Here is a 14,096-nt window from a genome sequence, read left to right on the forward strand (position 1 = left end):
TTTTGAGGCACCTTTCTTTCCGTGCTCTTAATTTCAATCACATTGATCCAATCAGACCTTGGTGGGAGAGTCACATCCTTATTTCTTTACTCCAAGACTTTAAAATTGTCCAATTGATTTACCTTAAGATGATACCATAATTTACTGAAATGTTTTAACTATGGTGTTATGACCACATTCTTGGTTGGGTCATTACCTTGAGACTGAATTTTAATTGCGCACAAATGACTTCTCATTTTTAAAAAAAATACATGTTCAAGATGAGAATGACTCACATCTTCCAACTCTGCAAGTCCCCAAATATCTAGATGCTCTATTCCCTGTCACTACAGCTTGCAAACTGGCCAGTATTTTGAATCCCTCTCTTTACAGTACTACCTTGTCAACTGTAGCTAATAGTAACTGAAACATACTTCCAACATATATATTCTTTGCCATTTCACTGAAAGCTACGAGTTCATCAGGGACATTATCTACCTTCCAAGTCACTGAGAGTACTGTTTTACCAAATGTCCCAGTACTGCATAACATAGACTAATGATAACACACTACTACACATTCAGTATCAAATTCTTTATTAGTCAGAAGAAGGCTATATTAAGCCTCAGTAACAAACTACCTCCAAATCTGGTTACTTGCAACAGTAAAGGTTTATTTCTCATTCTCAAGATGTGTCCTACTGCAGGTTGGCAATGGTTTTGTCACAGTAGTTTTCAATCTGACATCTAGGCTGATGCAGGAGCTTCTAACCGGAACATTGCTGATTCTGTAGCAGAGAGGTGTCCTGAATTTGTTTTTCTAGTCTAGATTCTCTTCTGATCTCCAGCAATCCACTTGGATTTTACACTGGTACCTACCTACCCTTCACTAGGATTTTACACTGGTACCTACCCACCCTTCATGTTTTTTTAAAGATTTATTTATTTATTTCTCTTCCCTTCCCCCCACCCCAATTGTCTGTTCTCTGTGTCTATTTGCTGTGTCTTCTTTGTCTGCTTTTGTTGTTGTCAGCGGCACAGGAGTCTGTGTTTCTTTTTGTTGTGTTATCTTGTGTCATTTCTCCGTATGGGCGGCACCACTCTTAGGTAGGCTGCACTTTCTTTGGCGCTGGGTGGCTCTCCTTATGGGGCACACTCCTTGTGCGTGGGGCTCCCCTACACGGGGGGGGGGGGGGGGGGGGGCACTGCACTCCTTGTGCGCATTAGCGCTGTGCATGGGCCAGCTCCACGTGGGTCAAAGAGGCCCGGGGTTTGAACCTCGGACCTCCCATGTGGTAGACGGGCGCCCTAGCCACTTGGGCCAAGTCCACTGCCCACTAGTGTTTCTTATCTCAATAAATGCAATAGCATAAACCTTTACATAGTTGTTCTGAAATCACCCTTAACTCCTTTCCTCACTACCCACATTCAACCAATCACTAAGTCCTATTGGTGCTGCCTCCTTATCTCTGGCAGGTTTTCTTCATCATCACATTCCTTCCTTTCACAGGGACTATTGTAGCCTCTTAACTGACCCCTCCCCTTGCATGCTTATCCCGTCTAATAACAGTGTCCGTAGAAGAAAACTTTAAAACCAGACATCTCATTTGCTTAATTTCCCAAGGCTCTCAGCATAAAACCCATGATTTGTAATTAGTCATTGGCCCAGAAGATTGTACCCCTACCTTGCTCTTCCTCTTCAAGCTCCAGTCATACCAGATATCCCTCACTTCTTCAAAAGGTGTTTCTAGCTTCACCACGTCTACATATACTATTATCTCTGCCCCATACAACTGCATCCTCCGTTTTAATCTGGCTAATATTTACTCCTCCCTCCAGGTCTAGCTAAAATGTCACTTTTTTTCGAAGGACCTTTCGCCTACTCTCCCTGGTCCCATTACTTGCCTGATCATTTGATTAATGCTTAAAGCATTAACGAGATTGGATGGGATTCAGATGGTCAGGTTTACCATCGTATCCCCAGTGTCTCATAGAGTTTGTCCCATAGATAAATTTCAGGTAAAAAAACTGATGACTGAAAATTGGATCGGGGTAGTGAAAATGATTAAGGTAGGCATAGGACCGTTCAAAACACATTTTAAGAATGCAATTTCGGGCCTGGGGAGAAGGTATGGAGGCATGTCACGCAAGTCTTTGTGGCGATAAATATCCAACCGGGGACTAGAACAGGGACCTGAGGGTTTAGAGGGCACACAGACGGGACTACTGCCATTTTCCACTAGTTATTTAAAAGTTATTTACTAGTTTTTAACTTCCGCCCGTAAAAGACTGTCTCAGACAGGAAGCAGCTGCAGTCTTTTTAAACCGCAGCCGCTGACCTTAGCGGCAGGAGACCCGACCTGCCCTCCAAGCGTCCGGCAACTGTCAGCCTGTAGCGCCTTGCGGCTCCCTCAGGGGCGGTCTGGGCCGGCTAGCGCGCGCCCGGCACGCGCGCCCCCAGCGCCTAAGCGCGTAAACCAAGTTCGGAGGCGCCGAGGGAGAGGCCCCAGCTCGCAGTTTGCGGAGCGCGCGGGCTAGTCAGCCCCATCCGTCAACGCATGGCCTCCCGAGAAAGTGCCTGTCTCGTCAATAAAATTGCCTTAGTTTCGATGCAAGAAATTACCCGCCAGAAATGTACATGGCACAGTAACGAAAATGTTGCTCTTTGAAGTGGAAGGGTGATGATCGGACTAGGTTAGGAAGGATGCGTGATGACGCGCGGGGCAAAATAGGCACTATTAAGGACAGCCGCATCCGGGCCCTACTGCCGCAGGCTGCCCTCCTAGCCAGGGGTCCTTCAGGTAGGAGGTCCTGGGTGACTTTGGACGCCCGCAGAGTCTTGGTGCAGAGACTGCTGAGTCCTGGGCCTTGTGAGTTAAGTCTCCGTTCTTTCCGTACGCGAGGCCTCTGTTGCAACTATGCTTCGCCAGATCGTCGGGCAGGCCAAGAAGCACCCGAGCGTAAGTGCGCAGTCCCTTTCAGAGTGTTCCCTTTTGCCCACCATGTGTCGGGGTGAGGCTGCCTGCGTCCCCTGGGAGCTTTATCTTTTCACACCCATACTGTTTCACCGGCTAGCCCCTATTCGGCTCACATCGTTGTCCCAACCCCATGGGTTCTGACCTGCCACGCGGTACACTGTGGAGTTTTTGTTTGAGGTGAAAGGTGGTGCATACCTGCGAAGGTATAAATTAGTGAATGTTAGCACAATCTAGTGGCCGCGCCTTCTTGGAAATTAGTTGTACCAAGAGGGACCGGTAAGCGCTGTGTGGTTTAGAGACCAGCAAAGGTCAGATTTCCTATTCCTTGTGTCGCTTTTTAAGAATCTTGTTTGTATTCAGCGCTCTTCACCACAAGGCCTTGTCGCAAGGAGGTGTGTGACCTTGGAATCCTGTTTGTCTTGATGTTTTGGGGAGATTGGCAGCTCAGAATTTAATTACAGCTAAGTTCTTTTGTATTTAATTTTTCCCGGCATGAGAAAGTTATTCTCCTAAAATTGAATTACAGTTTTTAATCTGTATGGTAACCCGGTTCCCCAAATACGTACGTTTTCAGAGGTTATACTTAAATCCAATATTTGTAGTAGGTGTTTTTTCAATTTATTTTGCAGAGATTTTGCTTTTCATACCTAAAAGGCAAGCATAAGTAATTGTGTAATAATTTGTTTTCAATTAGAGGTGAAGGGAGATGGGAAATTTTAAGGGCAACGATATGTAAATATTAGAGGTGAAGATTTGATTTATTTTCCTGGAAATTTAAAATTTTGAATATAGTCTGCCCTGCATTAAAAACGCGGCACTTAAACTGGAATCATCTTCGCATTCTTTGTAGATTCCATTTGGTTGATATAAATTTTAAGGCAGGATCACTTAATGGCAGTTTAAGTTTTGGGTATCAATGTGTAGAAGCTACTGTAGGATCTCTTTTGCCAGTGTCCAGATATTTGAAAATGGCTGTTTTCTATTTTTGTTTTTGTGTGTGTGTGTGTTTGGTTCTAGTTGATCCCCCTCTTTGTATTTATTGGAACTGGAGCTACTGGAGCAGCACTGTATGTCTTGCGTCTGGCAATGTTCAATCCAGATGTCAGGTAAGTTTTTAAGATTGTTCAGAATTTTGATGTTTACGAAGCTGTTTTAATCCACAGTCTTTCAAGGTGTGGGCAATATCCAGTAGTAAAAAGAACCCAGATTTCATAGTCATACAATAAGGTCAGATTGCCAGCTCTGCTGTTTCCTTTTTTTTTTTTTTTTAATCTGTTTCATTTTCTTATTGAAAATGAGGTCTGCTAATACCTACCTTGTAATATTAAGATTGAATTAATATTGTTTTTTTTAAATAAAATACTTAACCATGGTTCCTGATGCATGTGTTTTGACAGATATTGCCTTTTCCTTTCTCCTAGTGTTAGAATAATAATAAACCTCATGCTTTTGCCTGCTTTTCCCTGATAGTGTTTCTTTTTACAGTTGTTAAACAACAGGCAAAGGAAATACTGATTCAGCGTTGTTCTATGCACTTTTCCATTTGTCATTTCACTGTTGAAATACAAAGTTGAAATAAAAGCCAGATACCAAGTCTTCATTGACAGGGACAACTGTCCCCAGAGGCTCTGTTCTACCTTTTAAAACTGAATAGATGAGATTGCATATTATAGACTCTATCTCTACAATGAAAATAATACTGTACTTTACCTAATAGAAAATGAGATTGATCTATTCAAAATATTGGCTTCTTAGTATGAAATAGTGTTTTAGATAGTGTTTTGTTACTATAACAATGTGATGTTTTATTCCTTTTAGTTGGGATAGAAAGAATAACCCAGAACCCTGGAACAAATTGGGTCCCAATGAACAATACAAGGTAAGCTACAGAATTGTTTCATAATTGCCAGAAAATGTATTTTAATAAATTTTGTCATGGGGTAGTTTTTTTTTTAAAGATTTTATTTATTTATTTCTCTTCCCTTCTCCCCCCTCCCCCCCAGTTGTCTTTTCTCTGTGTCTATTTGCTGCATGTTCTTCTTTTTTGTCTGCTTCTGTTGTTGTCAGTGGAACGGGAATCTGTGTTTCTTGTGTCAGCTCTCCATGTGTGCAGCGCCATTCCTGGGCAGGCTGCACTTTCTTTTACCCTGGGTGGCTCTCCTTACGGGGCGCACTCCTTGCGTGTGGGGCTCCCCTATGCGGGGGACACCCTTGCGTGGCAGGGCACTCCTTGTGCGCATCAGCACTGTGCGTGGGCCAGCTCCACACAGGTCAAGGAGGCCCGGGATTTGAACTGCGGACCTCCCATGTGGTAGGCGGACGCCCTAACCACTGGGCCAAGTCCGCTTCCCTGTCATGGGGTAGTTTTTCATGAAATTTCATAAATAAGTAAACTTCCATTATGATGAACTTTCTGAGATGCTACTGGACTTTTTTGTGAAAATAAAATGGCATGTTGTTCAATTAGTATGTTTTTCTTAGGGAATTTATTCCTAATCTTTGGATTTTGGATGTGAAATCAAGATAAATGTCTCAATTCTACTGGAGAACTTGTTAAAACAGATTCATCAGCTTTACCCCCAGAGACTCTGATTTAGGTGGTATGGCATGGGACCTAAGAATTTGCATTTCTAACAAGGTTTCAGATGCTGCTGTTGGTCTGTAGACCACAGTTTAAATAGCAGTAATCTACTGGATGGTTTGGTTGGCCATACTTTCTCATTGGTATGGTTGAAATAATTTCAGGCAAATATTAGAAATGAAAGTCAGTTGAGGGCGATGGACTTGGCCCAGTGGTTAGGGTATCTGTCTACCATATGGGAGGTCTGCGGTTCAAACCCTGGGCCTCCTTGACCAGTGTGGAGCTGGCCCATGCGCAGTGCTGATGCGTGCAAGCAGGGCAGTGCCACATGGGTGTCTGCCACGTAGGGGAGCCCCACGCACAAGTAGTGCAGTCTGTAAGGAGAGCCACCCAGTGCGAAAGAAAGTGTAGCCTGCCTAAGAATTGGCGCCACCCACACGGAGAAATGATACAAGATGACGCAGCAAGAAGAAACACAGATTCCTGTGCCGCTGACAACAACAGAAGCGGACAAAGAAGATGCAGCAAATAGACACAGAGAACAGACAACCGGGGTGGAGGGGAAGGGAAGAGAAATAAATAAATAAATAAATAAATAAATAAATCTTTGGGGGTGGAAAAAGTCAGTTGAAACTTACATTTTACCACAAACCTTCCATATACACTTTTTAAAACATTTTTCCTGAAGAGTGGTCTGTGGAATTACTCTTCTAAAGAACCTTCTATTGATTCCCCAAACATAACCATTTTTATGTGTAAAACTCTTTGCTGGATGGAACATAGAAAAACATGGCCTTTGCAATGTTGAAAAAAGAGCATTTGATCTGGTAGGAATTTCCACTAAAAAGTAGACATATTTATTACATGAATGTATGGTAATGTCATTTTTTAAAAAATCTTTATTGAGGTATTATTCATTTGCCATACAATTCACCTATTTAAGGTGACTTTTATAAATTCAGAGTTCTGTATCTATCACCACAATCAATTTTAGGACACATTTTATTACCCCTGGAAGAAATCTTCCATCCCTTAGCGTCACCCTCCAGTTTCCCCATCCTTCTCAGTCCTAGGCAACCACTAATACACTATCTATAGATTTGCCTGTTCTGGACTTTGCCTATAAATGGAATAATAAACATGTGATTCTTTGTGACAGGCTTTCAATTAGCATGTTTTCAAGGTTCATCCATGTGGTAATTCATTTCTTTTTATTGCTGATTAACATTTGTATGTATACCACATTTTTAGTTTTATCCATTCATCAGTGGATGGACATTTGGGTTTCACTTTCGGCTATTAGGAATAATACTACTATGAATATTCATATACAAGTTTTTGTGTGGACATAGGTATTTTTCTTTTGGGTATATACCTAGGAGTGGAATTGCTGGATCATATGGTAATTCGTTGTTAAACCATCTGAGAAACTGTCAGACTTTTCCAGAGCTGTTGCACCGTTTTCCATTCCTGCCAGCAATGTATGAGGGTTCCAGTTTCTCCACATTCTCACCAACACCTAACATCAACAGTCTTTTTTGATTATAGCCACCCTGCAGGATGTGAAGCAGTAATTGTGGTTTTGATTTGCATTTCTCTGATGGCAAATGATGTTGAACATTTTTTCATGCCCATTTTGGCCATTTATATATCATCTTAGAAGAAATATCTGTTCAGATCCTTTGCTTATTCTTTAATTGGGGTATTAAACAGTTTTGTAATAGTTTTATATTCTTGATAAAAGTCCCTTGTTAGCGAATATGCTTTGCAATAATTTTCTCACATGCTGTGGGTGGTCTTTTCACTTTCCTGATGGTGTCTTTTGAAGCATGGCAATGTCAGTTTTTCTTCTTCTTCTTAGTAATTTTATTTACACACACTTCATATCTACCAAACATAACCTTCCTATTTTTTTCTCTCCCCATGCCCTATAACTTCTCATCTACCTTCTGTCTCTGGATTTGCTATTTATTGACATCTCTATTAAGTGACATCATACAATATTTGTCCTTAGGTGTCTTTCTTATGTCATTTAGCATGGTGTTTTCAAGATCCTCCAATATTGCTGCTTGTCTCAGAATTTCATTCTTTTTATAATTGAATTATATTCCTTTATGTGTATGTACCACATTTTGCTTGTCCATTTATTTGTTGATGGATATTTGGGTTGTTTCCACCTAAGGGCTGTTGTAAATAATGCTGCTGTGAACATTAATGTACAAGTATCTGTGACCCTATTTTCTACAGTAACATCATTTCAACTATAATTTTCATGTAGATTAATAATTTTTTTAGATGACTGGTATTAGAAAAAAATTGATCAGGCATAGTAGGGCTGATGTTAATTAAATCAAGATAGATTAGGTTTTAATACAATATAAAGCTTTCTCAAAGATCATTGTGAATCAGGCCCTTTTCTGTCTTATGGCACTGCCACCTAGAAGATGTGCCTCGACTAGTAGTCAAAGGCCTTAGTTCATGCTCATGGTATCTTTGGTACTTCCTTCAAAACTAAGCACGCTTATGATGTATTTGCTTGTAGTCAGTCAGGTCTATGTGCCAGTAATCATACCTCAAATTCTCTCTAGATGTAATTTTCAAATTTGCTTTACTTTTTGGCTTCCATGCCCCTATTTCCCTTCTCAGTTTAGTGGTGGGCTACCTTGAAGTTATCTGAAATAATAGTTGGGAAGGCCACAGCATATTCTAGTATTTTCCTTGGGTCACTTTATTCAGCTGAGAAGTGTTTCTTTGATGCTTAAATCCTATTTTATAGCACAACTTCTTCAGTGTTCTTTGGCACAAAGTGAGTATACCCAAGAATATAGAGCCTTATTTGGGCTTATGTACAAATCCTTAAGGTTTCACAGCAGAAACCAAGTAGATTGAATATTTTTACCTTGCCAAAATCATCATTAAAGAACTGGAATTTTAGATATAGTGCCTTTGTTTGAATGACTTACACAGTGTTAAATATTCTTAATAAAAAATATGTATATGGAAAAAATTTGTTTCGGTCATTATTACTGTAGAAACTGAATAAAAAAGAACTGAATGTTCTGTACCAGCTCTTTGTATTTGATGGTTTATCTAAAATACCTTTGTTCTTTTCCAAGTTCTACTCAGTGAATGTGGATTACAGCAAACTGAAGAAAGAAGGCCCAGAATTCTAAATGAATTGTTTCCTATTAAAGCTGCTTGACATGAAGGTCTTCCAGAAGCCATCCGCACAATTTTCCACTTAGCCCGGAAATATTTCCCCCCTCAATACATGAAATCATGTTTGTGTTTCATGTTGAGGTTTACACTGATTAATAAATATTTGAAACTTGATATATCGTGTCACATTTAATGCTGAAATCTCTGAAATTTATATTTAGAGTATAGGAAATAGCATTTAAATAATTTTTCAAGTTTCTACATTTTTGTGGAATTTGAAAGGAAAACTTTAAAATGCTTTAATAAAACACATTCATTTTGTGTATAGGCCATTAGTAACTTTACTAGAACATATTTAACAACTGGAACTGGAAGTTTTACAAGTAGGTTCGGAAGAATATTCAAATCTCTCTGACATTGGCAAAATGGAAACTCCTGGATTTCTCCTAATGGTTGATGTGGGCCAGATGTCCAATTCTACTAGTGGTTGTTGCCTTGCCATTTTATTTGCTGAAACTTAAAAGATTTTTAGTCACTGTGTCCTTGGATTATAGTTAGGTTCTGAGTATCATAGCTAACCATGGAGCTAGTGGTCTAGAGATTTTGAGAACTTCTGCTTTATCTTAGCAGGTTTTCAAATGCCAGAAAGTATGTAAGGAGACATTTTAAGGTAGGGAAAATGTGAGAGTTATCTTTTTTTTTTTTTTTAATTATTTTATTTTTAAAGAAGCTTTCAGTTACATAAATGTTATATAAAAATGTAGGTGTGGGAAGCAGATGTGGCTCAACCAGTTGGGTGCCTGTGTACCACACGGGAAGTACCAGATTTGGGTACTGGTGCTTCCTAAAGAAGACGAGCAAATACCTGCACCCACTGCAAGGAGCAGATGCCTAAATAAGTAGATGATACAAGCCAGCCATCACCGCAGCCTGTGGGGAGTGGATGTGACTCAGGACGTTGGATACTCACCTCCCATGCGGGAGGTCCTGGGTTCAGTTTCCAGTGCCTCCTGAAGAAGGCAAACAATAAGCAGACAGATGGGAGAACCATCTGGGGGAGGGGGGATAAATTTAAAAATTGAATAAATTTTTAAAAATATAGGGAATTTCTATATGCCTCACTCGCTCCTCCCCACTTTCCCACATTAACATCTTTCACTAGTGTGGTACATTTGTTAGAATTGACAAATACTGAAGCATTACTATAACTGGACTATAGTTTATATTATAGTTTATGTTCTGCCTTGAAGGATTTTATAATTAAGGCAGAATGTATAGTGGCTTGTATCCATCATTGCATTGTTATGCAGGACAATTCCAATGTCCTAAAAATAATCCATGTTGAACCTATTCTTCCCTCTCCCCTCAGAACCTCTGGTGGCCACTGCCTTTATATCAATGATAAAAGTTCTTCCATTGCTAGAATAATAAGTCTGTAATAGAATAATTATCATTTTAGTTCATTGTTCATTCCCCAGTCTTGAGGATTTTGGAATAGTGATGCCCACTTTGTAATTGAGAGGGGGCTTAGATCCCATGGGGCAGATGAATGGAACTATCTTGTTTGCAGTTGCAGACACTTCTTTGGAATGACCCATCATTCATCAACATTTCCTTGTTAGTTGTCCTGGGTTAATCCAATGAACTGGAGAGTAGGTGTTGCAACTGCTGAGATTCAGGGCTCAACTGGCACATGAACATACCAAAGATTTAAGTCTCTGGGACATATATTTAACAAGTTAGTGCTAATTATAGGTTTAAATAAAAGGGGCAGAAGAGCCATGTGTAGGGAAACTATGAATGAGTCTTAACAATTACACTGGGGAGCATAAATTCCAAAGTAAGACGCACAGGGTCCTGAATTCCTGAGCTTGTCTGTCCTGCTTACAGTGACTAGACATCTCTGGAGCCCTCAGGAGGCCTTCTGATAGAGGGACTGTTTACTGTGGCAGTCAATGAGGTCTTACTGTGAGACATGTATAAGTGTAGCCTCTGGACTGACCTGACTCACTTTGAAATCTCTTAGCCATAAAAACTCATTTGTATTTAATATTCCCCCCTTTTGATCAAGGTGTTTTACCATTGTTTTGCTAGTTGGCACTTGGTGATAACCTCTTGGTGCTAGGGAGGCTCATCCCTGGGAGTCTTGTTCCACGCTGGGGAGAAGGTGAGTTTGGCTTAGAGAGAGACCACATATGAGCACAGAGAAGATTTTCAGGAGGTAACTCTTAGGCAATATCTCTGGACTGATCATGTGACAGTCAGGCTCTGAGCCTCAGCAGACTTAAAACTCCTACCCTCTGGTTTACTGGACTTACCCCAGCCAGTGAACAGGGAGGTGAAGAAGGTCAACAACCACACCAGGGAGCCAAGAGTGCCTACAACTGCAAGTAGGAGAATTGCATCCATCATCCATGTGGAATCTAAGCCCCCTCTTGATATAGAGGTGGAGTGGATGTAACTATCTCAGGGTCCACAGGATGGAGGAATAGAGTATGGATTAGAGTGGACTTACTGATATTCTACTGTGGAACTATCATGATTAGTAATGGAAGAAATTATAGCACTGACGTGGAGAAAGTGGCCACAGTAGCTGCTGAGGCTAGGAAGAGGGAAGAAAAGATATGATGTGGGGGCATTTTCAGGACTTGGAGTTGTCCTGGGTGATACTACAGGAATAGATGCTGGACAATGTATGTCCTGCCATGGCCCACTGGGTGGACTGGGGGAAAGTGTAAACTATAATTGTAAACCATTATCCATGTGGTGCAGCAGTGCTCAAAAATGTATTCACCAAATGCAGTGAATGTCCCGTGATGATGAAAGAGGTTGATATGGGAGGAGTGGGGTAAGGGGGGTGGGGGGTATGTGGGGACCTCATGTTTTTTTTTATGTAACATTTTAAAAATATATAATTGGCCTAATTTCAATTTCACAAGAAAAGTTCTTAATTATAATCATCAATATCAAACACCTGGCATAATGGTCTGTCTTCCTTCACTAGGCACACCCGTCTGCACAGGATTCTTGCCCTTCTGTTAGAAATGTAGCAGGACTCCCCAGGATGGGAATTCAATACTTTCTGCTATTGTGTGGGTCTCCGCCCACAGAAACAACACCCCATGAATAGTTGAACATATATGCCTTTGAGCCATGCCCCAGGTGAACTCCTCCTCCACAAATCCCCCTATCACTGACATCCCACACCAGTGATCCTCCCCTGATAGATTTGTGATCCATCTGTGATCCAAAACTGGAGTTATCTTTTTAAAATGTGCTAGCGAATTGGAATTAGGTTTGAAAAAATGTTAAACTTGTGTTTTTGCTACCCAGTATCATGGCTCAGACCTTTTAGCCAAGACTCAAGTGAGCTAATGAATAGAACATTTCAATGGTTCCTAATCAAGAATTAATTATACCTCATAGTTAAAGTTTTCACATGGGTATGTATTTTTGACTCACATCATGGACACAAATTTACTGAAATAATTTTGGATTTTAATGTGCAAACAATGTAAATATTTTTCTGTTTACAAGACAATAATAGCACATTGTAAATCAGGAACTGAGCCAAACATTTGAATTATATGTATTATCTCAAATACAGAATCTTTCGAGATGGGCATACTTTTTTGCATCTAATTTTTATTTTCCTTTAAAAATTTTTTTATTTTGAACATTGAGGAAACTAAAATTAGCCAAATTCATCTGGCTATCCCAATAGTAGAGATGATATGATGCTTGAATCCATGTAGTCTTTTGTTTGTAGAGTACATTTCAATTACTTGACTCTCCATAATTTAAACTGCTGTGTTTCTTCTAGCATACTTATTGAATCTCTAGAGTAGGGTTTCTTAACCTTGCCACTATTGTCTTTTTTGGGCCTAGTAATTCTTTGTTATTGAGGCCTGTACTATATGCATTACCAGTGACCCTGGCCTCCATCACAGCATACCAGTAGCACTTCCCACTCCACCTGCTTATACCCTCTACCCCCCATTGTGAAACCCAAAATTTCTTCAGGCATTTCCTGGTAGGCAAATTTGTGCTCACTTGTTGAGAATTATTGCTCTAGACCCTTGTATACGAGTCACCAACTTTGAAGTTTGAAACTGTAAAGAATGTGGCTTTGGCTATACATAGCCAAGTAATTGAAAAACTTTTTATTAAGATATTCCAAACGTCATGTTAAAAATCTTAGTAATATTTTCTAGTGTTAAGGGCAATTGTATGAATCCATAATAAGTCTTTAGCATCCTTTGTATGTTTAGTGTCTGTATTACTGAACTTTACCATGGAAGAAAAACATTTTAAATTTGGGCATGAAACAAGTACATGTTAAAGAAGAAACTATATCCTATTAGTGCTATTCAAGAAACTGCAATGGCAATAGTAGTAAATTGTCACTCAGGAATGCATGCAGATGTCAATGCTGTCAAGAAAGATGAAATGCCTCCCCCCATATGAATTTGTTCAGAATAGTGCTTTCACTGTGCTTTTTATTTAATCAGGAAACAGACTGTTTTGTCAGTTCCTCAAATTCATGAATGCACCCGGTGAAACTACTTAAATTCAGGTATTGTCTGGGATTAGTATTTCTGCATATTTTAAAAGTTGCATTTTTCAGAGTTTATAAATACTTCTCAATAGGTACTTCAAAAAAAAAAAGGTAAGCAGATATACTTAATTTCACTTTTTTCAAGTTTATTAATACCGTCCAATTACCTTTTGCCTCTACCACTCTACTAAAATTGCTGGTATTAAGGTCAGCTGTGTTCTCCATGTTTCTAAATCAAAGTCAATTATCAGCACTCACTTGGGCCTAGCAGTTACATTTAACACAGATCCCCTTGAAACCCTAACTTTCTTTGGTGTCTAGAACATTATACTGTTTATTTTTTTTCCTTCTACAATCATTGGCTTTTCTACCCATTCTTCTTTGTGGGTGCACCTTTGTCTCCCTGACCTCTTAATGTTGCTTAATGTTGGCATGCCCTATATCTTAGAGTGTTTGGGCTTTTTCCCTTCACTATCTGTAACCTTTTCATCCAGTCTCATATCTTCAAATACCATGCTTTGGAGTCCAAAGTAATATTTCAGGCCAGACATGGATATATATGGATATATTGCTATTTCTATATATAGAAAAAATATGGATAAATATCGATATATTATTATTTCTATATCTGTATCTACCCATTTGACCTCTCCATAAAATAGGCATCTTAAACTTAACATGCCCAATTCTGAATTTATTTTTTATTTTTTTAAAGACTTATTTATTTTTCTTCTCTTCCCTCCCCCCCCCGCCCCTCTCCGCCGCCCTGGTTGCCTGTTCTCTGTGTCCATTTGCTGCGTGTTCTTTGTCCACTTCTGTTGTTGTCAGCGGCATGGGAATCT

At 39.9% G+C, this 14,096-nt stretch overlaps 1 protein-coding gene across 3 annotated transcripts; it reads left to right on the forward strand.

Annotated features, from left to right (window-relative positions):
* The first annotated feature begins 2,472 nt into the window (after positions 1-2,472).
* On the forward strand, positions 2,473-8,870 carry NDUFA4 (NDUFA4 mitochondrial complex associated). Of its 3 annotated transcripts, none has more exons than XM_004459106.3 (4): positions 2,473-2,938; positions 3,974-4,062; positions 4,775-4,835; positions 8,654-8,870. In XM_004459106.3, exons 1-4 carry the CDS (start codon positions 2,897-2,899, stop codon positions 8,708-8,710), a joined length of 249 nt encoding a protein of 82 aa, XP_004459163.1. In that variant the 5' UTR covers positions 2,473-2,896; the 3' UTR covers positions 8,711-8,870. The 3 variants fall into 3 exon arrangements, 1 of the variants encoding a protein (XP_004459163.1); XR_011648812.1 differs by having other exon boundaries at positions 2,668-2,938; positions 4,775-5,264; positions 5,750-8,870; XR_011648811.1 differs by having other exon boundaries at positions 2,668-2,938; positions 4,775-5,124; positions 5,885-8,870.
* The last annotated feature ends 5,226 nt before the right edge of the window (positions 8,871-14,096 follow it).

The sequence above is a fragment of the Dasypus novemcinctus genome, chromosome 5, assembly GCF_030445035.2.
Source record: "Dasypus novemcinctus isolate mDasNov1 chromosome 5, mDasNov1.1.hap2, whole genome shotgun sequence".
In the NCBI taxonomy this organism is placed as follows: Eukaryota; Metazoa; Chordata; class Mammalia; order Cingulata; family Dasypodidae; genus Dasypus; species Dasypus novemcinctus.